This window comes from Hordeum vulgare, chromosome 3H (assembly GCF_904849725.1).
Source record: "Hordeum vulgare subsp. vulgare chromosome 3H, MorexV3_pseudomolecules_assembly, whole genome shotgun sequence".
Classification (NCBI taxonomy): domain Eukaryota; kingdom Viridiplantae; phylum Streptophyta; class Magnoliopsida; order Poales; family Poaceae; genus Hordeum; species Hordeum vulgare.
In genome coordinates, this window is record NC_058520.1 from 109,312,292 (window position 1) to 109,338,025 (window position 25,734).

The 25,734-nt window shown below is 48.9% G+C and overlaps 1 protein-coding gene across 3 annotated transcripts in view; it reads right to left on the bottom strand.

Annotated features, from left to right (window-relative positions):
- Positions 1–394: 394 nt before the first annotated feature.
- LOC123443153 (probable pre-mRNA-splicing factor ATP-dependent RNA helicase DEAH9) overlaps positions 395–25,734 on the bottom strand; it is a 42,345-nt gene continuing 17,005 nt past the window's right edge. Inside the window, exons 17-25 of one of the 3 annotated variants that reach the window (XM_045119437.1) lie at positions 24,063–24,152; positions 23,909–23,980; positions 22,506–22,604; positions 22,297–22,383; positions 1,735–1,788; positions 1,240–1,319; positions 961–1,115; positions 757–876; positions 395–646 (exon numbers count right to left, since the gene is read on the bottom strand). In XM_045119437.1, the coding sequence (XP_044975372.1) occupies positions 968–1,115; positions 1,240–1,319; positions 1,735–1,788; positions 22,297–22,383; positions 22,506–22,604; positions 23,909–23,980; positions 24,063–24,152 (630 nt within the window). In that variant the 3' untranslated portion in view covers positions 395–646; positions 757–876; positions 961–967. Of the gene's footprint in view, positions 647–756; positions 877–957; positions 1,116–1,239; positions 1,320–1,734; positions 1,789–22,296; positions 22,384–22,505; positions 22,605–23,908; positions 23,981–24,062; positions 24,153–25,734 lie in introns of all 3 variants that reach the window. The other 2 variants (XM_045119438.1, XM_045119436.1) reach the window with 2 other exon arrangements.

The following is a 25,734-nucleotide window of genomic DNA, read 5'->3' on the forward strand; positions in this document are numbered from 1 at the left end:
CATTCAACACGGTTAGGAAAAGCCAATAACCATGAATTGGCTTCGAAGCGGCTATGACCACTGCAGGTGACTAGATAGCCGTTGCCACCGTATCTGACAAACACAGGGTACCAACATGGAGCCCAGTCCTGAAAACCTATGGACCTTGGGGCTACCAGCCTTCATTTTTTGGACTGCTAACTAAACTAATGCACGTCCCAACAGACTAAAAACAGCTGAATCCATGTGCATAAGTGCTGCTACTCTTAGATGTCTAAAATGAATATTAACTGAAGCTATGTGCAATACAAAAGCATTTCATTTGCCTATGGTACATACTGCGTCTGAGATCAAAATACTGGTGTAGTTAATTAACTTCACAATAAAATCAAGAATGTAACTCAGCTACCACTCGTCAAGTCTTCAAATGATTTTTCTGGAATAAATTTTCAAATGATAAAAAATATCATCTGTGTTTATGTCTTTGCAAACCCCATATAGCCAAGGGCGCTTGATACTAGTATGAGCAATGCAGCATAGATAACAGGGACACAAAATATACTCCTATCGCTAAACAACAGGATAGCACCTTAAGTCCAAATTATATACAGACACGGTGGCTTCCGTTAGTTTGGAAAAAACTGCGCCTCTACAAGATGGAAGATTCCTGCAAAACATCAAATAAATAAAATCAAAGTGAAGTCATACTGTATTACAGCAAATATATGTCAACTCCCAAGGACAGAAGCAAGATAGTAATATTCAAATAAGACTTACTTTCTTTGCCTCCAAATGTGTACTGATGGAAATGGTGAGACCCCAGCCGACCTTGGTATACTAGCCAAAAGAGCAAAAGGCAAAACGAGTACTCTTACCATTAATGCAACAGTGCACCGTCTGCAATCAACATAACATATGAAAGTAACAACATTGTTACAATGGATAATGAAAGGAAAACACAATTGAGTAGGAAATTACCACAGTTAAGTTAGTGCGGGGCTGGATTGGGTGTTCGGAACTGATAGAAATGAGGTGCAGCTTCAGTAAGCCATGATGGTTCAATGGCAATAACATTACGCATATAGTGCTTGTCAGTTGAAACAAGAGACTGGTAGACGACCCACTTCGGATTAACCCTAAAACGTCAGGGAAATGTCATGAAGTGCATAAGGAGCATTGTTCGCAAAGAAGTGCACAAGGAGCTATACCACAAAGACGCCCAAATAAATGTCAAATATAGTAAAAAAATACTAAACTTACCTGAAGAGTACGGAAGATGGATGAATGTAAACTTCTTGTGACGTCCTAATTGTTTTATACATTCCATTCTGGCCATATTCCTGTGTAGCAGAGAAAGTCAGTACTCAGTAGAGACACTGGCAACTTACATGCCAATTGCATATGCAGCTGATAGCTGCACACTTATTGAGGATAAATTAAGAAAATTGTACAAGGGCACGTCGCATCAACCACAAAAAAAGATAAATTTAGAGATGTATGATAACATGAAACGAAGCTCTGGTTACATGCTACTCCCTCCATTCCAAAATATAAGTCTTTCTAAAGATTTCACTAATGAACTACATACGAATGTATATAGACATACTTTACAGTGTAGATTCACTCATTTTGCTCCGTATGTAGACTCCTAGTGAAATGTCTTAAAAGACTTATATTTAGGAACGGAGGAAGTACATCCTAGAAATGTATGATAAACATGAAATCTGCTCAATAATGTAGTATGTAAATAAATACCTCCAGATGACAAGAATTAGCAAACGAACCAGCAATAATGGCCTTTCTAACTGCCTGCAGAATATTGAAATAACACTGCGGTTAGCATAAGTGTGTGGAAGGTTCAACAACCTGTGGGCATTATAACAGCCGCTCGTAAAGAATTGACAAGGCAGGAAGTTTTAAGCATTTTCACCAGTACATAGAATGAGTTGGAAAATAATTCTACGAGAGCAAGATACTGAAAACCACTAGTACAAACAGTTAGTACAAAATAGTCGTTAAACTCTCTGAGTGGTAAATGTTGATAGTACCTAACAGTCCGAGAGTAAGAGTCACTCCCTCTGATCCATATTACTTGTCTTAAATTTGTCTAGATACAGATGTATCTAATAATGTACCCGATGATATTGGATGAGGATGGCTCCGCTCCTCCTCCCTCCCAGCCCCGCCTAGCCTTCCAACCCGCCGCCGTTGACTTCCCGCCGGCAGCCCCCACCCACCTTCCCTCCCCTCTCCATCCCCTGTCCCCAGCCCGGCGCCGCTGGACCCCACCGGTCGCCCTCCCCACCGACCCATCCCACCCCAAGCCCCATCCCCTGCCATGGCAGGCCTTGGTGCTGACCCTATCGACAGCCGAGTGACCCTCTCTGGCGAGCGTGTGTCCTCCGGCGACCGCTGGCTCGATTCAGGGAGAGTCCTCGACGCGCTCGTACAACGACATCACCCGCACCCCCCCCCCCCCCCCGCCCCTCCCAGGCAGCTTGCTTCCTCCTCCCATGGCGCGGCGGAGGTGCATTCCAAGGTGTACCGCGTGGATGACGAGTGCTCCCAGCAGCCGCGTCGCAAGAACCGCCGCCGCCCACAACGGGCCACCAAGCCCAACCCCCCTTTGCGCCGTCGGCAGAGCCCATCCCCTGAAGAGGTCGTTGCGCTCTGCTTCCGATGCCTGCACCACCACCACCGCGTGAGCGATTGTACCAACGACACCAGGTGTCGTCGATGCCTGGTTTCCGGGCACGACTCCCGCTCCTGCGGTCCGCAACGCCGGGACGCTGCTCGGCGCCCTTCGCCTCGCGCAGCCCCGACACCGCTAACTAGTCCCACCCCTCGGCCGCTGCCCATGCACCAGCCTCCCCTCGTCGCTCCGGCGGCGCAGGCGTCTGCCGCACGCATGGAGCCGATGCGGGTTATCCTGTCGCGCACCACCGAGATGGAGGATGCTGAGATGGTTTGTCGCGCGCGATGGTGGCGTCCATCACCGGCAACCGCCCCTCCGACTCCACCGACGAGGTCACCAGGGTGCTCCTTGAGCTTGCCGATGGCGACTTCACCGTCCACACGCACCACCCAGAGGATTTTCTGATACTCTTCGGCTCGCATGCCACGAAGGAGCGGCTCGCCGGCGACCACTTCATCCACTCGCCTCGGTTCTCCTTGTTGATTCGTCCACGGAGTAAGCTAGCCCATGCCGACTCCAGTGAGCTTGAATTCCACGTTGATCTTGAGCTCCATGAAATACCGGCACAAGCATGCCACCTCTCGACCGCAAAGCACATCCTCAAGCAAAGCAAAATTGTTGGATCGAACGCCTTCACCCCCAAACCTGTTCCTGCGCAGACCTGGCCACGTTCTGGTTGTCGGGACGCACGCATGACCCCGTTAGCATCCATCGTGCCGCCATCCCGAAGTTGGTCGAGCAGGTGTCAACACGCCTGAGAACCGACGCATCGACCATCAGGACGCCGACCTACCCCATCTCCATTGCCCTCGCCGTCATGAACAGGACGCCCCAATCTTCTATGCTGCCAGGCGTCGGCCCTGACGGAGATAGGGACGCCGGTGACGACCGCAACCCGGCCCATAGACGGGGCCGAGGGCACGAACACCGTCGCGGTCGCAAGCGCAGGCGTACGAACACGCACCCCTTCGGCCGTGTTGATGGCATGGGATGGAGGACATGGATTGGTGCGCTGGAGACCGTGCCATCCGTTCGGACGGGCTAGCCATGTCGCCGACACGGCCTGTACCCCCCCCCCCCGACATGGTAGCGGCGCTGCCCGCAGCATTTCCATGATTCGGCATGCCGGTGTGGCCTAGCCAACATGGGCCCGGTCTCCCTCGTCACAAAGCCAGAAGAGGAAAGAGTAAAAGGAAGAAAAAAGGGGCGCTTTGCTGCAGGCCATTCGCGCAAATTGACGCGGGCACTAGTGATGCCCAGACAGGGGGCCCGGTCAGGACACGTGTCGACCACTCTATGGATGAGAACACCCTAGAACGATCCGGAATCACCAACCAGTCGATTTCCCACGATCCCAGCGACGATCAGGCGAGGTCGCCCCCTGCCATTCCTGCCCCCTCGGCTTGTCGGGATCTGGGGACGCTGAGCGAAGTGTCAGACTCGCAGCAGAGCGAGCCTGAGACCTTGTCGAGACAAAGTGGTGATTCCCCCACACCACATCCCCGCGTGGGGCCGGCCTCCAGCGTTGACCCCACAGGCACACCCCCTCGCGCGGATTTGGACGAAGAGGCGCGAGACCCCAGCTCCTCCCACACCGTCCCCTGCGGTAGTTGGCCTGCAGGCTACGCCCCCCACCACGCAAGGCCCAATTGCCATCCTGCAGCGGCTTGCGTCACCTCCTGCCCCACCACGGCCCGAGACGGATCCGCCAACGCCAGATAGCCCGCCTGCGATTGGCCCAACCCCATGCGGTCTGGCTGCCAATCATTTTGCCTCGCCCCCAATCACGCTGCGGCGATCCAGAGGACATGCTGCCCCCACACAGGCCAAGGGAGATCGGCGTGCGTTGGTGCTGCTGCACCTGCGCCGCCCACAGCTGAAAGACGCGCGCAAGTGCATATCCTTCGCACGCTGGGTACCGTTGGAATCAACCAGAAGATCATCGCGCAGAGATGAAGGCATATGACGACCTGTTCGCCGCACCTATAGCGCTGACCGTGCTCATGGCAATCGCCGCACTGGTCCATCGCGAGATCCCAACATGCATCGCGTTGCCGATGGCCACGACTGCACGCATCGACGTCGCGTGCGAGGCCTAGACCCACCCGGGTTGTGCTCATTGTCAATCCCATTCCCATGGATCACGGCCTTAAGATAGCAATATGGAAAGTGCGCAACCTAAATGCTCAGGCGAGGCGACATGCCATCCGGACTTTAATAGACACCACCAGGGCCGCTATTGTATGCTTGCAAGAAAAGGAAATGGCTTTGATCTGCTCATCTACAGTCCTCCACACGCTCGGTTCAGAGTTCAATGATTACAGTATCTCCCGGCGAATGGGACCCAAGGCGGCATCCTCCGAACGAGGAAGAGCAGGCACGTGATAGTCACAGACTCGTTTTTCACCACTAACGCGCTCACCGTTAGGATCTCCATGGCCACAGGCACTCCCTGGTGGCTATCGATGGTTTACGGGCCGCGGGACGACGACGCCAAGATCACCTTCAGGGTGGATTGCACCGAGCCCTGGATGCTATGCGGCGACTTAACATCATCCTCCGCGACGAGGACAAGAACACGAGCAACCTTAACCATGATGGGCAAGTTTTAACGACTTACCAACGATCTTGCACTTAAGGAGATCTACCTCAATGGCCGGTGTTACACCTGGTCTAACGAGAAGACGCCACCGACCCTGGTGCACCTCGACTGTGTACTCTGTAGCTCAGACTGGGAGGATGCACATGGCGAGTGCCACCTATGATGCTTTGCGTCGGTGGTGTCAGACCGCGCCCTGATGCTGCTAGACTGCTCGCCTATGCCCAAGGCCCATCGCCGGTTTCACTTCGAGGACTATTGGTTGCGCCTGGAGGGCTTCCACGACACGGTGACCGCGGCGTGAGCCTCCACATATGACGCCGACCCGTTTCGCCGCTTGATGTTGCGCCAACAGGCCATGGCGACTAGGCTCACCAGCTAGAGCTCCAAATCCACGGGGAACATCCGGGCCAAGCTGGCCATATCTCGTGAATTGAGCTTGCTCTTCGACAAAGCCCAGGAGAACAGCGCTCTCTCGCCCCCTGAGGACTGGCTTCGTAAGCAGCTCAAGGCTCTTACCTCGGCCTCGCGTCCTTGGAGCATACGATTGCCTAGCAGCGCTCCCACATTGTTAATCTCCGCGACAGCGACGCAAACACGGCATTCTTCCACCGCTAGTGCTCCTACCACCGCCAGAAGAACCGCATTTTCAACCTTACTGCGAATAGCATGGTTCTCACAGAGCATGCGGAGATGGCACAGGCGGCCTTCTCCCAATTTGATGATCTGCTTGGCACCGCCACGGAACGCGGTCACATGTTGGACCTGATGCAATCATCGACACGAGCGACCTCTCCGACCTTGATGCGCTATTCAGCCCCGAGGAGATCTGGGAAGCAATCAAGAGTTAGGAGGTAAATTATGCAAGGCGCCTGGACCTGACGGGTTAACGACCGAATTTTTGCGCGCATGTTCGGGCATCGTCAGACAGGACTTCCTAGATGTGTTCCAATGGCTCTTCGACATGCGAGGCAAGGGTGTTTGCAAGCTAAACCAGGCTCTCCTAACTCTGTTGCCTAAGCGCGCCGACGCACTCGAGTTACGCAACATCCAACCGATCTGCCTCATTCATCTTGTAGCTAAGATCTTCGCCAAAGTCCTTTCGCTCTGCCTTGCCCCCAAGCTGGATTTGTGACTAAGATCTTCGCCAAAATCCTTTCGCTCTGCCTTGCCCCCAAGCTGGATCACTTAGTCAGCCGCAATAACGCATTAATCATGGGACGGAGCCTCCACGACAACTACGTCCTTGTGAGGCAATCACTCAAGATGTTGCATCAGTTGGGCGCCTCAAGAGTGATGCTCAAGTTGGACCTCACACGCGCCTTCGACTCCTTATCATGGTCGTTCCTCTTCGACGTTCTGCGTCACTACGGATTTGGGAGCCAATTCTCGGAGTGGATCGCCATTCTCCTCTCCTTATCCAGCACCCGGGTGCTTCTGAAATGGCATGCCGGGACCACCAATCTGGCACCGGATGGGGCTCCGGCAGGGCGACTCCCTGTCACCGCAGATCTTCGTGCTCGTCGTCGACAGACTCGCAAGGCTCATGAAGCGCGCCCATGAAAGAGGCATTCTGCAACAGCTACATCCCAGGCGGACGATTCCGACGATCTCACTTTACATCGACAACGTAATGCTATCCTGTCATGCCATGGAGGGCGACATAGCTGCGATCAAGGAGATCCTGGGCTTGTTCAGAAGGGCCTCCGGCCTGGCCTGAAGTTGAATTATGCTAAGAGTTCGGCCACTGTTCTTCACGGCGACTAGGCGTCCACAGGGACGATTGCACACCTGGGTTGCCCAATGTTGGAGCTGCCTATCACCTACCTGGGCATCTCCCTGTCCACGCACCGCCACTCGGCCGCGCAGATGCAACCCTTAGTGGACCAGACCGCCGCGCGCTTGCCATCTTGGAAGGCCTAGCTCATGAACAAAGTTGGACGCCTCACCCTCGTTAAATTTGTCCCGAGTGTGATCCCAGCGCATCAACTGCTTGTACTCGCGCCCCCAAAGAAAGCGCTCAGGCAGCTCGAGAAGATTCGGCAAGGATTTCTATGGGCGGGACGTGCAGCGCCCAATGGTGGGCATTGCCACGTTAAGTGGTGTCGCGTATGTCGACCCATTGAGCTTGACGGACTCGGCGTTCGCGACCTAGATTGTGCATGGCTCACGATGCGGCTCCGCTGGTTATGGTTGTCCAGAATAGACCCCGAACACGCGTGGCTGGGGCTCGACCTGCAGTTCTCGTCAGAGGAACAAGCACTCTTCTCTGCAACCACTACCATGGCCATTGGGAACGGCCTGACAGCCCTATTCTGGGAGGATCATTGGTTGGCCAGGCAGTCCATCCGCAAGCTTTTCCCCGAGCTACACGGCTACATCCCCAAACGTCGGCGCAAAACAAGAACGATGGCCGAGGGGCTCAACGACAATGCTCGGGCACGCGACATCCATGGCGTCATTGGACTCCAGGAAATCGGACAATACCTGCAGTTATGGCAGTTCTTGTAAAGCACCGAGCTCACCGATACACCTGACCGGTTGATATGGAAGTGGGCCACGAGCGGCACCTACTCGGCGCAGTCGTGCTATGCAGCAACGTTCCACGGATCGATGGCATGCTACTCATGGAAGCTCATTTGCAAGAGTTGGGCGCCCCCTAGGGTCAAGTTCTTCCATTAGTTAGCCACCTAGGACCGTTGTTGGACCGCCGAACAACTGGCTCGCCACGGACTGCAACACCACCCGTGTTGCCTGCTCTACGATCAAGCACCGAAAACGCTGAGACACCTGCTGCTGGATTGTCCACTCGCATGGCAGACCTGGCACTAGGTCTTCGCATGGCTGCGCATCGCAGCCCCAACTCTCAACCAAGAGCCAATCTCATGGACTGGTGGCTACGCGCCAAGGAAAACACGCGGTCAGTCCTACATGAGGCCCTAAGATCCGTCGCTATGCTCGTGCCCTGGATGATTGGAAGCACAAGAACAGTTGTGTCTTCGACAAAGAGAGCCCCTCACTCCATACACTAGTCCATAGGATCAAGGACAAGGCTCGCTCCTGGGCACAAGAAAGGGCAACTGGACTATGGGTAGTGATCCCACAAACATGGGATGTGCACTAATCATGATGTAATCTGCGCGTTCTAGGGCACTTGTAACCGAACTCCAACCTTTTCAATGCAAAGAAACGCAAGCCTTGCGTTTTCACAAAAAAAGATGTATCCAATATTAAAATGTCTAAGACAAGTAATATGGATCAAAGGGACTATTTAAGATTATGGCTCCACGCCCCCTCTCCCAAGCCCCGCCTAACCTACTAGCCCTGCCACCGGCGACTCCACGCCGGTAGCCCTCCTCCCCTCCACTCCCCATCCCCCACCCTCCCCAGCCATGGTGGCCCCCCACGAGCGACCATTTCCGACGAGCGTGTGTCCTCCGGCGAAACGCTGGTTCGATTCAGGGAGCGAGTCCTCGACGCGCTCGTACAGCAATATCGCTTGCGCCCCTCCGACCCCGCTCAAGCAGTCGACACCCTCCTCGCATGGCCACGGGGCGGAGCACTCCAAGCCGCTGGCCAAAAGCCGTCTTGGCCCCTGCTCCGAGGTGCACCGCGTCTCCGGTGGAGCCGTGATGGACGTTAACCGCCACACCCAACCCTCCGTTGTTCCGATGGCAGAGCCCTTCGTCTCAGGAGATCGTCAAGCTCTGCTTATGCTGCTTGGACCACTGCCACCACATACGTGACTGCACAGACGACATCCGGTGCCGTCGCCGCCTAGTTTCTGGCCATGACTCCCACTCTTGTGATCCGGGCCGTCGGGACGCGGAATGGAGCCCCCTTCCCCACCCCATGCAAGCCCTGCCGCCGCAGAGCCCGCTCGCCCCTTGGCCGCACTCGTGTCACAACCCTCCTCGCCGCTCCGATGGCACTAACGACCGACGCACACTCGCCCAAGCCAGTGTGGGCCATTGTGTCGTGCACCGTCGAGATGGACGAAGCGGAGGTGGTTCTATGCCGCACGATGGTGGCGTCCATCACCGGCAACCGTGAATCGCTCGTCCGTCTCTGCCGATGAGGTGGCTAAGGTGTCGTCGGCGAGTTCACCATCCACCTTCACCATCCCGAGGATTTCTTAATCCTCTTCAGTACGCATGCCAGCAAGGAGCGCCTCGCATGCGGCCACTTCATCCAATTGCCCCGCTTCTCCCTCTCGATTCGTAACTGGAGCAAGTTCGCCCACGCCGGCTCTGGCAAGTTCGAGTACCACATCGAGCTCAAGCTACGCGACTTCCCCGCCCAAGCCTGGCACCTTTCGACCACCAAGCACATTGTTAGGGCATAGTTTATGCCTAAGTAATTTTGGTGATTGATGACAGTACCGCAAAGGACTAATCGTGTGTGTTAAGATTTCAGATAACACATGTCAACGGCACAAGACGACTCGCCCCCTCTTTCCTTGGAACGGAAGCACGGTGTACTCTACGATTCTCCTTCTTTGAGTCATAGGAACGTCGTACTATTAAAAGGGGACCCGTAGTGGAAAGGTTTGGGTGGAATCAATTTTGCACGCACACACTTTATCTCCTTTCCCCTTACCTACAACTATGGAGTGGCTCTCGCCTCTGTTTTTATCTCATCTAAGCAAAAGATCTCCCAGCAGTAGTACCGTTGTGCCTAGCGGTAGTACCGCTGCCCCTAGCGGTACTACCGCTAGTGCTGGAGGTAGTACCGCTGTGCTGGCGGTAGTACCGCCCCTGGTCAGCGGTAGTATCGCTACAGGAGCTTAGTACCTCCTTCCTAGCGATTGTACTTCGTCGGACCTTTTTGCGAAGACTTTCTTGGCGGTGGTTGGCCCGGTAGTGCTTCTGCACTACCATGGGCCCGGCGGTAGTACCGCTGCTGCCAGCGGTAGTACCTCTGCAGCCAGCGGTAGTACCGCTGGAGTGCTAGCGGTAGTACCGCTGCAGCCAGCGGTGGTACCGCTAGGCTCGGGCTGTGAGTGGGAAAACGGTTGGATTTTCCCCCCACTATATAAGGGGTTCTTCTTGCTGTAGAACCCTATCTTTGACCCTCAAAGCTCCATTGTTGCTCCCTAAGCTCAAAAGTGCCCGATCTCTCTCCCTAGCCAATCAAACTTGTTGATTCTTTAGGGATTGGTTGAGAAGGTCTGGATCTACACTTCCACCAAGAGAAAAGTTGATTCCCCCACCAATCCCTTGCGGATCTTGTTACTCTTGGGTGTTTGAGCATCCTAGACGGTTGAGGTCACCTCGGAGCCACATTCCATTGTGGTGAAGCTTCGTGGTCTTGTTGGGAGCCTCCAAGCTTTGTGTGGAGTTGCCCCAACCTTGTTTGTAAAGGTTCGGTCGCCGCCTTCAAGGGCACCTATAGTGGAATCACGGTACCTTGCATCGTGTGAGGGCGTGAGGAGAATACAGTGGTCCTAGTGGCTTATTGGGGAGCATTGTGCTTCCACACCGCTCCAACGGAGACGTACTTCCTGTCAAAGGGAAGGAACTTCGATAACACATCCTCGTCTTCATTGGTTCCACTTGTGGTTATCTCTAACCTTTACTTCGTGTATGCTTATGTTGTTGTCTATCTCTTACTTGTCTTAGTTGTTCTTGTTGTTAGCTTCATATAGGTTCACCTCGTTGTTGCTATTTTAGTGAACCCGTATGTTGCTTACCCTAACTTGCTAAGATTAATTAAAAAGTGGTTGTTGTCTATTCACCCCCCCCCCCCTCTAGTCAACCATATTGATCCTTTCAATTGGTATCAGAGCCACGTGTCTTTATTAAGGGTTTAACCACCCGAAGAGTATGGAAGATGATGAGGTGTTCGCCGTGCACAAACCGAGGGCATGGACTTGACTTCGATCACAAGGGACGACTTGAATACGGCTATGGCCGCACTCAAGACGTCCATGACGAACGAGGTCAAGACCATGCTTAAAGAGTTAATTGAGGGAATTAAAAACTCTCCCGAACCAGCATTGGTGGTTATAAACCCACCACCACGGATTCGGAGCCCAATTCCGTCAGGGAAACGGCTAAAGGTATGCAACCTTCCCGTCCTCTCGAAAATGATGGGAATGGGACATATGCATCTGTTCCACCACCCTTAGTCTATGGAGGACCGGTGCCTACACCGCGTCTTAATCCTGTTGGTCCTCCTGCTAAGCTTGTAAAAGGTGATTTTGCTAACTGGGTATTTTCTATTAAGTCTCATTTGAATCACAGCTCAACAAATTTGTGAAGAATCATCGAGCAAGGATATTATCACCATGATCCAAGCAACCTCACTCCAAGAGAAGAAGCGGATAATCAATATAATCACTTTGCTTTGTTTATTCTCTAGTCCGCAGTGCCACCTGAAGATCTTCCTCACTTGCGTCCCTTCACTTTGGCCAAGGACTGTTGGGAGCACATTATGGTGTTGTACAAGGGAAGCTCAAGCATTCAACGGTCCAACTATGAAGTGGTACTCGATAAGGCCGATGAGTTTGTGCTGAAGGAAGACGAGGACCCTCGTGATCTCTATCGGAGGGTGACGGCTATTGCTGTGGCACTCAAGGACCATGGGAGCAAGGATGTGGATGATACATGGGTCAAGCGCAAGTTTCTCAAAGCCATCATGCCTTTCAATAAAGCCATGTCATCTGTCATTCGTCAGCGACCAGACTTCCACTCCTTGTCTTCCAGTGAGGTGTTGGATGAATTCATTGCAATGTCAATCATGAACGAGACAGCTGACAATGCACTTGCTCGTGTTTGCTCAAAGACAGCTTCACCCAACCTCGCGTTAAAGGCAAAAGCAACTTTTGAAGAAGAAGACGATGAGGAAGAGGAGAGCTGCCCTGAAGACACGAAGTATGCTTATCATGAGCACATGGCTCTTGCGTCAAGGCAATTTTGGGACAACAAGAGGAACTCAAGACCCACCTTCACCAAGAACAACTCGAGTGGATTCAAACCCAAGCAACGAGTGAGGACATGCTATAACTGTGGTAACATGAGTCACTTCGTGGCCGAATGTCCCTATGAGAAAAGGGAAGACAACGGGGGCAAGCTCATTCGCAAAGACAAAACCAAGTCATTTCCCAATCAAGAACAACTTTGTGAAGAAACCTCACCCAAAGGGCATGGTGGCCCTTGAAGAGTACCCTTCCGATGATGATGATGATGATGATGATACAGTGGCAACGGCAACTGTTGCTTTTGCCACCCCCTCTTCCAAGAAGGTGTCTCTCTTCAACGCCCCCAACGAGAACCACATCGCCAAGTGCCTAATGGCAAAAGGTATCAATCAGGTAACCCCCATCATTAAGACCAACATCGCTACTGCTCCTTCATTGTTAAATTGTGTTGATGATAGTGATGTTGGGGAACTTAATGAGCATGATCTTGATAAGTTTCTGTGCACTATTAAGGGAGAATCCAAGCACTTTGTTGCTCTCTTGGAACAACTGGGTGAGGCCAATGACCTCATCGAGTCTCATGAGGAGACCATCTCCGAGCTTCAGGGACATAGTCGTGACTATGCCGATGAAATTGCTGAATTATCTATTGCTCTAGAAAAGGAGCGCACTCTTCGTTTGGCTACTGCGCTAAAATGCAAAAGAAACTAGATCATGATACTGTTCTTACTCGTATGCTTAAGTCTGAGAAGTATGCTCTTTGGGGTTGGCCATGACAGACTCAAAGTGGAGTTTGACACACTTGACAAGGCTCACAAGGTCTTGAAAGGTGTTCATTTCTCTGTGAAAGAGTCTCATGATCAACTCCAAGCAAAGCTTGCCAAGGAGATCTCTACTTGTCCTCCCTTTGTGTTAATTGATAATGCTTGTACAACTAATCCTTGTTGTGATCATGTACATCTTGTGGAGGAAAATGCCAAGTTAAAGGAGAAACTTGAGAAGGGCCTTGTGGCATTCATACAAGGTGAGAAGAGCCTGAACGACCTCTTGAACAATCAAAAGGGTGTTGTAGGAAAGGAGGGACTTGAACTTACCTCCAAGTCAAAAGGAAAAAAGGAGGAACAGGAACAAACGATCCCCTACCCTCATGGACATCTTTGTCAAAGAGGACGAAAGGACTCAGGAGGTGAACAAGAACAAGGTGGACGATGGTAACGTCAAGAAGGGCAAAACCATTCCTACTAACACAGCCGGCAAACTCAATCCTTCCTATGTCTTATGTCGTGCTAGTGATGGGCATGTTTATGCCAGATTTGTTGGTTCTTACTATGAGCCCATTGAATGGGCTATCTGGGTTCCTAAGACCCTTGTCTCTAACATTAAAGGACCCATTAAAAAATGGGTACCTAAAACCAAGCCTTTATCTATTGCAGGAGTTTGCTTCCGGTGGGGTGTCATGGTTGCTCGATAGTGGAGCAACAAATCATATGACCGGAAGCAAGGACTTAGTGGTGGATGTGCATCCTTCTCCATCTATGCCCACCCATGTCCAATTCGCCGATGCATCCTCGTCAAAGGTATTGAGATTTGGTAAGGTGGTCATCTCTGAAGAGTTATCTATTGAAAAGGTCATGTTTGTTGAGTCCCTTGCCTACAATTTACTTTCGGTTCGTCAACTTGCAATTATGGGTTTTTCCACTTTCTTTAATCTTGATACTGTGGTCCTCCTGGGGAGCAAGACTCTTAAAGTAGCCTATGTTGGATATGTCGAAAATGGTCTTTATGTGGTGAACTTCTCAAAGCGACCCACTAAGACTGCGACGTGTTTAATGGCTAAAGTTGATGTGGGCTGGCTTTGGCATCGTCGACTAGCTCATGTCAATATGAGATCTTTGCAAAGTCTTCTAAAAGGGGACCATATTCGTGGACTAACAAATGTGAGTTTTGCTAGAGATCGTGCTTGCAGTGCCTGCATTGAAGGAAAGATTCATGAAACTGCTCATCGTCCAACGACTCTCATTTACACTAAGAGGCATTGGAGCTCCTCCATATGGATCTTTTCGGTCCTCCATCATTTGATAGTCTTGGAGGCAGAAAGTACTGCTTGGTGATTGTTGATGACTACTTAAGATACACCTGGGTATATTTCTTTAAAAGGAAGAGTGAGACTCAACAAACTGTCATCAACTTTGCTAATGAAGCCCAACGTCAACATGAAGCAAAGATCTTGATGATTAGAAGTGACAACGACACCGAGTTCAAGAACTACACCTTGGATGAGTTTCTAAGTGATGAGGAAATAAAACATCAATATTCAGCACCATATACCCCTCAACAAAATGGCGTGGCAGAAAGGAAGAACCGGACCTTGATGGATGTTGCAACAACAATGATGGCGGAATTCAAATCTCCATATAACTTTTGGGCTGAGGCCATCAACACAGCATGTCATGCGTCCAATCGGCTCTATATCCGCAAAGGCTTGAACAAGACTCCATATGAGATTCTCACTGGAAACAAACCCAATCTCAAGTACTTCCGGGTATTCGGTTGTAAGTGTTTCATTCTCAAGAAAGGTGCACGTTTAGCTAAATTTGATTCTAGAGCCCATGAGGGCATCTTTGTTGGTTATGCTACAAACTCTCATGCTTACCGTGTCCTCAACAAGTCCACCGGACTCATTGAGGAGACGTGTAACGTGGAGTTTGATGAAAATAATGGCTCCCAAGTGGAGCAAAGTGGTCTTTGTGATGTAGGTGATGAAATTCCTTTCCAAACCATAAGAAGAATGGGGATTGGTCAAGAGAAGGACAATGCTCTACTCAAGTGGAGCCATCACCCCCACAATCCCACACGCTTCCGATGAACAAAGAGAAGACTCTCAACAAGATGAACAAGCTCAAGGTCAAGATCAATTGCCCAACAATGGTGATGTGTCCCATGATATTCAAGCACTTACCCAAGGTTTCGAACCTGCCTATGATCAAGATCAAGTGCAACCACAAGATCCAGACCAAGTAGAAGCACAAGATTAAGATCAAGAGCAAACACAAGTACAAGGACAAACAAGTGAATCTGCTCAAGTCGAAAGTCAAGATGATCAGGATACTGTCTCGCAATTACCTTATGCAACACCAACAGCCGGTGCCAAGGGAGGTTCAAGACGCAGGGCCAAGCAAAGTAAACAAGTCGATGCTCCCCAGTTATCCAATGAAGAACTCTTGGAGCGTCGAGCAGCCAAGATTGCGAACAAGCTGAGAGTCAAGTCACGTCTTATGAAGAATGTACTTGACAGTTTAAAATAGGGAATATACACCCGTCAACAGATTTGGAATTATTGTGAGCATCACGCGTTTGTTTCGTATTGTGAACCTCAACAGGTACAGGAAGCGTTCGATGATGAGGATTGGCTTATGGCCATGCATGAAGAACTTAACAACTTCGAGCGTAACCAAGTCTGGGATTTAGTGCCAAGACCAAAGGGGGAACATACTGTCATCGGGACCAAATGGATTTTCAAAAACAAGCAAGATGCCAATGGGATTGTGATTCGAAACAAGGCAAGATTGGTGGCTCAAGGCTACTCCCAAGTCGAGGGTACCGACTAAGGTTAAACCTTTGCCCCTGTTTCTCGTCTAGAATCTATTCGCATGTTGCTTGCATCTGCTTCTCATCATAATTTCAAATTACAGCAAATGGATGTGAAAAGTGCCTTTATTAATGGTCCTTTAAATGAGTTGGTCTATATCAAACAACCCCCGAGATTCGAACATCCCAAGCTCCCCAATCATGTGTACAAACTTAATAAGGCATTCTATGGCCTTAAACAAGCCCCACGTGTGTGGTATGAGTATCTTACTGAGTTGTTACAAGATCGTGGGTTTGAATTGAGAAGATAGATCCCACTCTTTTTACTAAGAGAGTTAAAGGGGATTTGTTCATATGCCAACTATATGTTGATGATATCATTTTTTGTTCTCCTAACATTCCCTTCAATGAAGAATTTGCTGCACTAATGACCGAGAAATTTGAGATGTCCATGATGGGAGAGTTGAAGTTCTTCCTCGGATTCGAGATTAAACAAGGCCTAGAAGGGACATTCATCAAACAAGCCAAGTACACTCAAAACATGCTCAAACGGTTCAAGCTTGAAGATGTCAAGCCGGTCAAATTCCCCATGCCAACAAGATGCAAACTTGACAGTGATCCCAATGGTAAAGCAGTGGATCAAAAGGTATATCGCTCCATGATTGGATCTCTTCTTTACCTTTGTCCATCTAGACCAGATATTATGTTGAGTGTAGGGATATGTGCACGGTTTCAATCTGCACCAAAAGAAAGTCATTATATGGTTGTTAAGCGAATCTTTCGATATTTGGCTCATACCCCAAACTTTGGTCTATGGTAACCCAAAGGAGCAAACTTCAACCTAGTGGGCTATTCTGACTCAGATTGGCAGGAGATTGTGTGAAGAGAAAGTCAACTTCTAGAGGATGTCAATTCCTTGGTCGCTCACTGATAAGTTGGTCTTCGAAGAAGCAAAATTGTGTCTCACTATCATCCACCGAATCTGAGTATGTGGCAGCTGCAAGTTGTTGTGCACAATTGCTATGGATGAGACAAACTTTAAAAGATTACGGTGTCACTTGTGACAAAGTGCCTCTTCTATGTGACAATCAAAGTGCTATCAAGATTTCCCTCAACCCAGTGCAACATAACAAGACAAAGCATATTTATATTCGTCATCACTTTATTCGTGAACATATCAAGCTTGGTGACATTGAGGTTCACTTCATCCACACTGAAAAACAACTTGCAGATATTTTCACTAAACCCCTAGATGAAGCAAGGTTCCGGGAGTTAAGGCATGAGCTAAATATCATTGATTCAAGTAATGTGGATTGAAGCTAGGCACTTTGCACCTCACTATGCATTTGATCTTGTTCTAGATGTAGGCATGGACATAGGGGGAGTGTTGTTCTCTCAATGAACTCTTCCTCCCCCCATTGTGCATAAATTGATCTAGTCTTTCACTTTAGCCATTACCAAACGGCACTTGTGCTTCAAAGACGAACGTTGGTCATGAACCCAAAGATAATTCTTCGTGTTGTCATACCTTTGTCTCAAACATAGGTGTCACCTTTCTCTCATATGCAAGAAAGGATAGAAAATGACGAGTCAGTATATCTTGCTGGTGTTATCTTCTTATTATACTGACTTGTCGTTTGACCACGTATTTCTCATACAATCTATGTCTCGTTGTGCCATTTGGAGCGGTACTACCGCCAGGGGTAGCTATACTACCGCCAGGGGTAGGTAGCGGTATTACCGCCAGGACCCCAGCGGTACTACCGCCAGGGGTAGCGTTACTACCGCGAGGACCCCAGCGGTACTACCGCTCGGGATAGCGATACTACCGCCAGGACCCCAATCTACCACGACCTGACTAGGGCTGTCTCAAGGAGGAGCGGTATTACCGCCAGGACCCTAGCGGCACTACCGCTACAGGCAGCGGTACTACCCCGCGGTCAGCGGTACTACCGCTGACCCATACCCCTTGGACTATATAAAGGAGGGGGAGCCCGTTTTCCCGCCTTCTTTCTTCTTCCTCGTGGCTCTTCCCTCCCAACCCCGAACTCTCCCTATTTGGATCTCTATCTGTGGAGCCCCTTCTCTCCGTTGAGTTTGAGGGTTTGCTCCCCTCCTCCTTCCTCCACCAAGTGCCATGGACTCTGGTAAAGCTCCTCATTTATTCTCTTGGTTGACGTTTTCTTGTTCTAGGGTTAGAAGCATTGACGATTTGGATCCATGGCTATGGTGTTGTGCTTTGTTCTTGGATGGAACAAAGGAGATATTCTAGGAGAGTGTAAGTCCTATGATTCATTGCATTTATATTGAAATGCTCTAGGTTCTTCATGTTTTATATCAAGCACTTCTTCTCTTATTTTGGATTAGATCTAAAACTTGAATCCCCTTGACTAGGCATGTCTTTATCTATATGATTCTTGAGATCCTCATGTGTTTAGGGCTATGGTGGTTTTTGTAGTGATTAAATGCAGTACCCATGGCCCTCGTAAATCCAATCTAGCCATTCCTATGTGTCTTTTTTTTATTTAGATCTGAAAGTCAACCCACCAGCGGTACTACCGCTATGACCCCAGCGGTACTACCGCCAGGATATTTTTTCTTCTTTTCCATTTTCTTGACAATGTGAGTTACTTTTATGCCTCTTTTTGTTCATTGTCTTGACTCCTCCTGTCGCTCTTTTTCGGTGTGTGTCTTGTGTGTCACAAGTAGTGCTCACCTGTAACACACAAGACACACCGAAAAAGAGCGACAGGAGGAGTCAAGGCAATGAACAAAAAGAGGCATAAAAGTAACTCACATTGCCAAGAAAATGGAAAAGAAGAAAAATATCCTCTTGACGGTAGTAACGCTACACTTGGCGGTAGTACCGCTGGGGTCCTAGCGGTAGTACCGCTACCCCTGGCGGTAGTACCGCTGGGGTCCTAGCGATAGTACCGCTACCCCTGGCGGTAGTACCGCCAGGGGGTTGACTTTCAGATCTGAATAGAAAAAGATCCATAAAAACGGCTAGATTGGATTTACAAGGGCCATGGGTACTGTATATAATCACTACAAAAACCACCATAGCCCTAAACACATGAGAATCTTAAGAATAATCTAGATAAAGACATGCCTAGTCAAGGGGATTCAAGTTTTAGATCTAATCCAAAATAAGAGAAGAAGTGTTTGATCTAAAACATGAAGAACCTAGAGGATGTCAATATAAACGCAATGAATCATAGGACTTACACTCCCGTAGAATATCTCCTTCGTTCCATCCAAGAACAAAGCACAACACCATAGCCATGGATCCAATCACCAATGCTCCTAACCCTTGAACAAGAAAACACCAACCAAGAGAACAAATGGAGTAACTTTACCGGAGTCCATGTCACTTGGTGGAGGAAGGAGTGGAGCAAACCCTCCAACACAACGGAGAGAAGGGGCTCCACAGATAGAGATCCAAATAGGGGGAGTTTGGGGTTGGGGAGGAAAGAGTCACGAGAAAAAAGAAAAAAGGCAGGAAAAACGGGCTCCCCTTCTTTATATAGTCCAAGGGGTACGGGCCAGCGGTAGTACCGCTGGGGTCCTGACGGTAGTACCGTTGACCGCGCGGTAGTACCGCTGCCTGTAGCGGTAGTAACGCTGGGTCCTGGCGGTAGTACCGCTCCCCTAACGGTAGTACCGCTACCCCTGGCGGTAGTATCGCTGGGGTCCTGGCGGTAGTATCGCTGGGGTCCTGGCGATAGTAACGTTAACCCAGACGGTAGTACCCACTCCAAATGGCACAACGAGACATAGGATTGCATGAGAAAGACATGGGCAAATGACAAGTCAGTGTAATAAGAAGATAACACCAGCAAGATATACTGACTCGTCATTTTCTATCCTTTCTTCCATATGAGAGAAAGGTGGGGGCGGTGGCCGAGGCCACCTATGTTTGAGACAAAGGTATGACAGCACGAAGAATTATCTTTGGGTTCATGACCAACGTTCGTCTTTGAAGCACAAGTGTCATTTGATAATGGCTAAAGTGAAAGACTAGATCAATTTATGCATAATGGGGGAGGAATAGTTCATTGAGAGAACAACACTCCCCCTATGTCCATGCCTATATCTAAAACAAGATTGAATGCATAGTGAGGTGCAAAGTGCCTAGCTTCAATCCACATTACTTGAATCAATGATATTTAGCTCGTGCCTTAACTCCCGGAACCTTGCTTCATCTAGGGGCTTGGTGAAAATATCTGCAAGTTGCTCTTCAGTGTGGATGAAGTGAACCTCAATATCATCAAGTTTGATATGTTCACGAATGAAGTGATGGCGAATATAAATATGCTTGGTCTTGCTATGTTGCACTGGGTTGAGGAAAATCTTGATAGCACTTTAATTATCACATAAAAGAGACACTTTGTCACAAGTGACACCGTAATTTTCTTTAAAGTTTGCCTTATCCATAGCAATTGTGCACAACAACTTGCAGCTGCCACATACTCAGCTTCGGTGGCACTCCAGCAGTACTACCGCTGGCTGCAGCGGTACTACCGTTGGGCCCATGATAGTGCAGAAGCACTACCGGGCCAACCACCGCCAAGAAAGTCTTCGCAAAAAGGTCCGACGAAGTACAGCCGCTAGGAAGGCGGTACTAAGCTCCTGGAGCGGTACTACCGCCAGCACAGCAGTACTTAGCGCTAGGCACAGCGGTACTACCGCTGAGAGACATTTTGCTTAGATGAGATAAAAACAGAAGCAGGAGCCACTCCAAAGTTGCAGGTAAGGGGAAAGGAGATAAAGTGTGTGCGTGCAAAATTGATTCCACCCGAGCCTTTCCACTACGGGTCCCCTCTTAATAGTACGACGTTTCTATGACTCAAAAAAGGAGAATCGTAGAGTACACCGTGCTTCTGTTCCATGAAAAGAGGGGGCGAGTCGTCTTGTGCCGTAGACATGTGTTATCTGAAATCTTAACACACACGATTAGTCCTTTGCGGTACTGTCATCAATCACCAAAATTACTTAGGCATAAAATATGCCCTAACAAGACTCATCAACACCATGACCACCCTCAGCACATGTGAGTCTGCATCCAACCGTTTTGCCTCGCCACCAATCATGCTCCGCCGATCCCGAGGATGTGCCACACCAGTCATGAACGTTGGGGGAGTTCTTGACCGCCGTCACAAAGCATCTCAATGCTTCCTTGCCGGCCCCTGGGAAGAAGTCGTGTCGTCCACTCAACTTTGCCCCTTGCTGCAGACGATATGCGGATGCTCCTAACTCGACAGTCACGCCGCCCACTGCTGAGAGGCATGCCCAAGTCCCCGAGTGGCACCTACTCCGTGCACTCTTGCTATACGGCAATGTTCCATGGATGAAACTAATTTGGAAGAGTTTGGTCACCGCCAAGGGTCAAATTCTTCCACTGGTTGGCCAACCAAGATCGATGTTGGGCGGCTCAGAGGCGCTCGCCATGGCCTGCAACACCACCCACGTTGTCTCCTCTGTGACCAAGCACCAGAAACACTCTGACACCTGTTGCTGGACTACACCTTCGCCCGGCAAGCCTAGCACAAAGTCCTTGCCTGGCTGCGCAACCCAGCCCCGACGCCCAAATAGGAGCCCACACTCATGGACTAGTGGTTGCACGCCAAGGGAAACACGTTGCCGATCCTACCCAAAGCTCTGAAATATGTCGCGCGGCTCGTGTCCTGGATGATCTGGAAGCATGGGAATAGTTGCGTTTTCGACAACGCAAGACCCTCCTTACATGCGCTACTCAAAGGATCAAGGGCGAGGCCTGGCAACTGGCCTCCGGTTTGTGCTCCCACAATCTTGGGACATGCACTGACCATGTTGTAATTCGTGCGTCCTCCGACGCTTGTAACTGAACCCCTATCTTTTGAATGCAAAGAAACGCAAAGGTCATTTGCGTTTTCTCAAAAAAGGCTATTATTTTGCAGGATGGCTATAGAGAACACTTGAAATTGCCCTGGTACACACAAAGCTTGGGTATAGGTATCAAAGACAAAATCGTTGAAAATGAAAAGATCCTTGTGTCTTCGATGGGGCGAGAACCCAAATTGCCATGCACTTGCAGAGGACATCTTGCTCGTGTTGAAGTATATGTTGATTGCACAACCTTCCCCATCAGTTCGGATTTTTCGTTCTAATAGTTGGTGGATGAAACTCAATAGTAGCAGAGTCAGGAGGTCTTGGCTTGGGTTCAAGTCTCGGCTTTCGCAATTTCAATAGAAGAATTACTTGGGTTCTACTGGTTGGTGCATGAAACAATGTAAGCTCACGAGAGACAAGTTCTTCAAAAGGTTACTGCTGCATTATAGGCCTGTTTGCTCCTTTTTGCCTTCCTGTCTTCATAGCTTAGCATAGGTTTTGTTTTGACTTTTAGTAGCCCAGGCTTTTTTTCCGGTAATTTGTTTTCCATTTTACCCTGTGAGTTTCCGTGCCTTCTCGGCCTGCTTCTCCAAATAAAAATGTTCAATGTGTGTTCAAGAAAAAAAACTGGAAAGATCCTACCTGCATATCTCTGTCACAGGATTTCAGTTGTATGCCAAACCTCTTCATAACCCTGACAAGTTGTGCCCTGATTTCAATGACCTTCTTCTGCAGCAAAGAGCACAAAATGTTGTTCAAAATGAATGTGTGCAACAAAGAAAAATAACATAGCTTTGAATATGTGCATATTCTTAATTAAAAAATGGTGTCTTTATACAACAAAAACAGACCAGTGCTTGGTGATTCAAAAAGTTCTTGTAACACCACTGACTAGATTTTCCAGACTGGTGAAATCCTTTGTAGATATTCAGGAATGTTACATGATCACCCTGCGATACAACATAAAATACAAGAGTCAAGACCATTGGCAAAGATGAAAAAGCAACCAAGAGCAGATATAATTAGGGCATCCCCAATAGTTGTATGATAGTTGTTGATAAATTTCGCCGCATAGGATATGTGATGATGTGGCATAGAATAAATGAGAGAGAGCAAAGTTGTATTAACTTGAACCAACAAACCCTTGCATAAGCTCCAAGGTGCAAAGAGAGAGCAAACTTATTTATTACTCCTATCTCATTTCCATTGAACGATTTAGACACACTCCATTCAAATAATTTCTGATAACTCAAGCTATTGGATATGCTCTTAATATGCATACTTCTGAGTTCTGACAGTTTGCACATGCATGTGCAGAACATAGGGAAGGAGGCTCTTAAATAGGAATGGTGCTGGTCGTATGCATTTTCATGATCCAGGTTCTTAAGTTTCCATAACACTAATCTTGAGTTACCCAAAATAATTTGTTCCAGAACTAGCCAGTCTATCACCATATGTAGTTCATATTGAAATCTCTAAAAAGACTTATACTCCCTCCGTCCCAAAATAACTGTCTCAAGCTTAGTACAGCTTTGTATTAGAGCTAGTACAAAGTTGAGACACTTATTTTGGGACGGAGGGAGTATTTAGGAACGGAGGGAGTATAATCCTTGTTTTCATTTCAGTTAACTCATGATCAAGTTCCTAAAGTAGACGAGGCTAAACAATTTCTCTCGTTTTCAGATTTCAGCAAAATCCTTAATGGTTATTCTGCTTAAACGCTTGAGATCTCTAAACGCTTTCATCATTGATCATTATGGGCTTACAACCAGTAAGCTAGTACTGGATGTATATAGACATATTTTAGAGTGTATATTCACTCATTTTGCTCCGTATGTAGTCCATGTTGGAATCTCTAAAAATACTTATTTTTAGGAACGGAGGGAATACTTAGTAACATGATATTCCTCTTCTGTGGTATATGGGTATCACATTGCAGCTGGCCACACTAAGCACCAAAATAAATGACAATATTAACAGTTAAGTTTTTTTTTGAGACAACAGGGAGTCGAACAGTTTGCTAGAGGTGTGGGCGTGGCGGCGTGCCCAGCCCACAACCCAACATTCAAGCCATGTGCTCTGTAGGGGGTGCCTCATGGTTGTCTCTACTTGATTAACAAAAAACACAATGGCTAGTCCCTGTCGGTCTAGTTTTCAAATATTAACAGCTAGGTATTCTGTAAAGAAAGCAGCAAAGTAACATCAGGGTTCCTGTGTAACTGAAGATATTAGGCAGCAAGTTAATCCTGCAAACCTCAGCAGCAGCAAACCGAAGTTTGGCCTCATCAAATTCCTTCTTCACTCCCCGCATAGAAACCCACACAGACTGTAAATTGGCGGTTGTCAGAACAATTCAAAGATTAAAATAGCACAAGAAAATGAAGGGTATATCAGACACAAATCTTAACCTGAACAGACAGAAATGCTGCTATTGTCAATATCTCGTCAGAGCATCCAAAATCATTTGCTGACAAGATCATTTTTGAGATCATGGGGTCCTGCAGAAAATCAAACAGCAGGAACCTCTTGACTTGACAAGAGAACAGTATTCACCAAAATGTACGTAAACCAGATGTACATACAAAAACAGTACAAGTGCAAATGTATAACAGAGTAGGCTTGCAGAAGTATGGAAAAACATGAAATCCTGCTAGTAAATGGTCAACATAGCAGCATAATTTCACATGATATCCGATAGACATTGAGCACGTTCAGCAGAGTAACTCGTGATTAAGTTGTTGGCAAAAGAACTTTATGATAAGATATTATATGATGTATGCACATGCTTGTTGAATCTTGTTAAAAAGATTTTTTTTTTCCTTCAGATGTGAATACCATCGCATGTTGTTGTAATCAATTGTTGAATGTGAGATGTGGATCAGTAAGAAAATGAGCAAATAGAGAGTGGGGGATAGGAGCCGAAAAGAACTGGACTACAGTTTCTCTGGAACTTTTTTCCACCTTAGTTTTTGTGGGGCAGCTCTGGTGAAGCTGCAGCCGAGATGCGACGCTGCTATCGAGGACGCCATATGCACATCTTCTAACTGTGCCCATTGGCTTCCCAGGTTTCGACGGTGACGGGGATATTGCCCTAGGGTAGGGTCATAGGCCTGACCTATACGTCCTACCCAAGGGCGCCTCATTATTAGTTTAAGGACTACAAGGGAAATTTCGACTGGATCGCGACAACATCTAATCCTCTCGGTACGGATCCACTCGGACAAGTACATTCCATCCACTCAGATGACAGTCAACCACTCGGCCGTATAACTCACTCGGGTATGCAAATACCAACAACCGGCAAGGCAGTCGAAGCATAGAGGAGGTTCTGTAGTGGACTGACATTATGGCATCAATGCCCCATCTTGTAACATAAGAGGTGAGGGGGTGGCGCACTCTATATAAGCCACCCCCCACCACATAGCTCAAGGACCAGCTTCTTCTCCCCTGCGGGCTCATTCTTTCCCTGAAGCTCTGCCTCTTTCTATACCATGTAACTCATGTCCATGACAGATAAAACAAAGCCTCTCCGGAGCACGAGACGTAGGGTTGTTATCTCCACTGTGAGATGCCCGAACTCGCTAAAACCACCGTGTCACCCATGTGCATCTCGATAGATCGTGCTCCGTTATCCACCCCCTTTCTATTGTCGGAACCGTTGCCACGACAGTTGGCGCCCACCGTGGGGCCTGGCATCTATCGAGCCATGATGCAGATGGTTATTTCTTCAACCACCAGTGTCGTCCACCTCATCATCGTCACACACAGCCACCGGCGTCATCCGCCTCGTCGTCGTCACGCGCAGCCACCGACGTCGTCGCCTCATCATCGTTAAGCGCGGCCACCGACGTCGTCGCCTCATCATCGTCACGCGCGGCCACCGACGTCATCCGCCTCATCGTCGTCCCCTTCGGCTTTGTCTGCGATGCCATCGACGAACGACCACACACGCATGGCTGTTAAAAGCTCGTCCAGGTTCCTCGGGCGGCGTAGTACGACGACGGCGCTCGACCGGTTCATCGGGTGGCGAGGCCCGTCTGCCTGTGCTCGGCCAACCGGCGCACAACTCCGGCTCCTCGG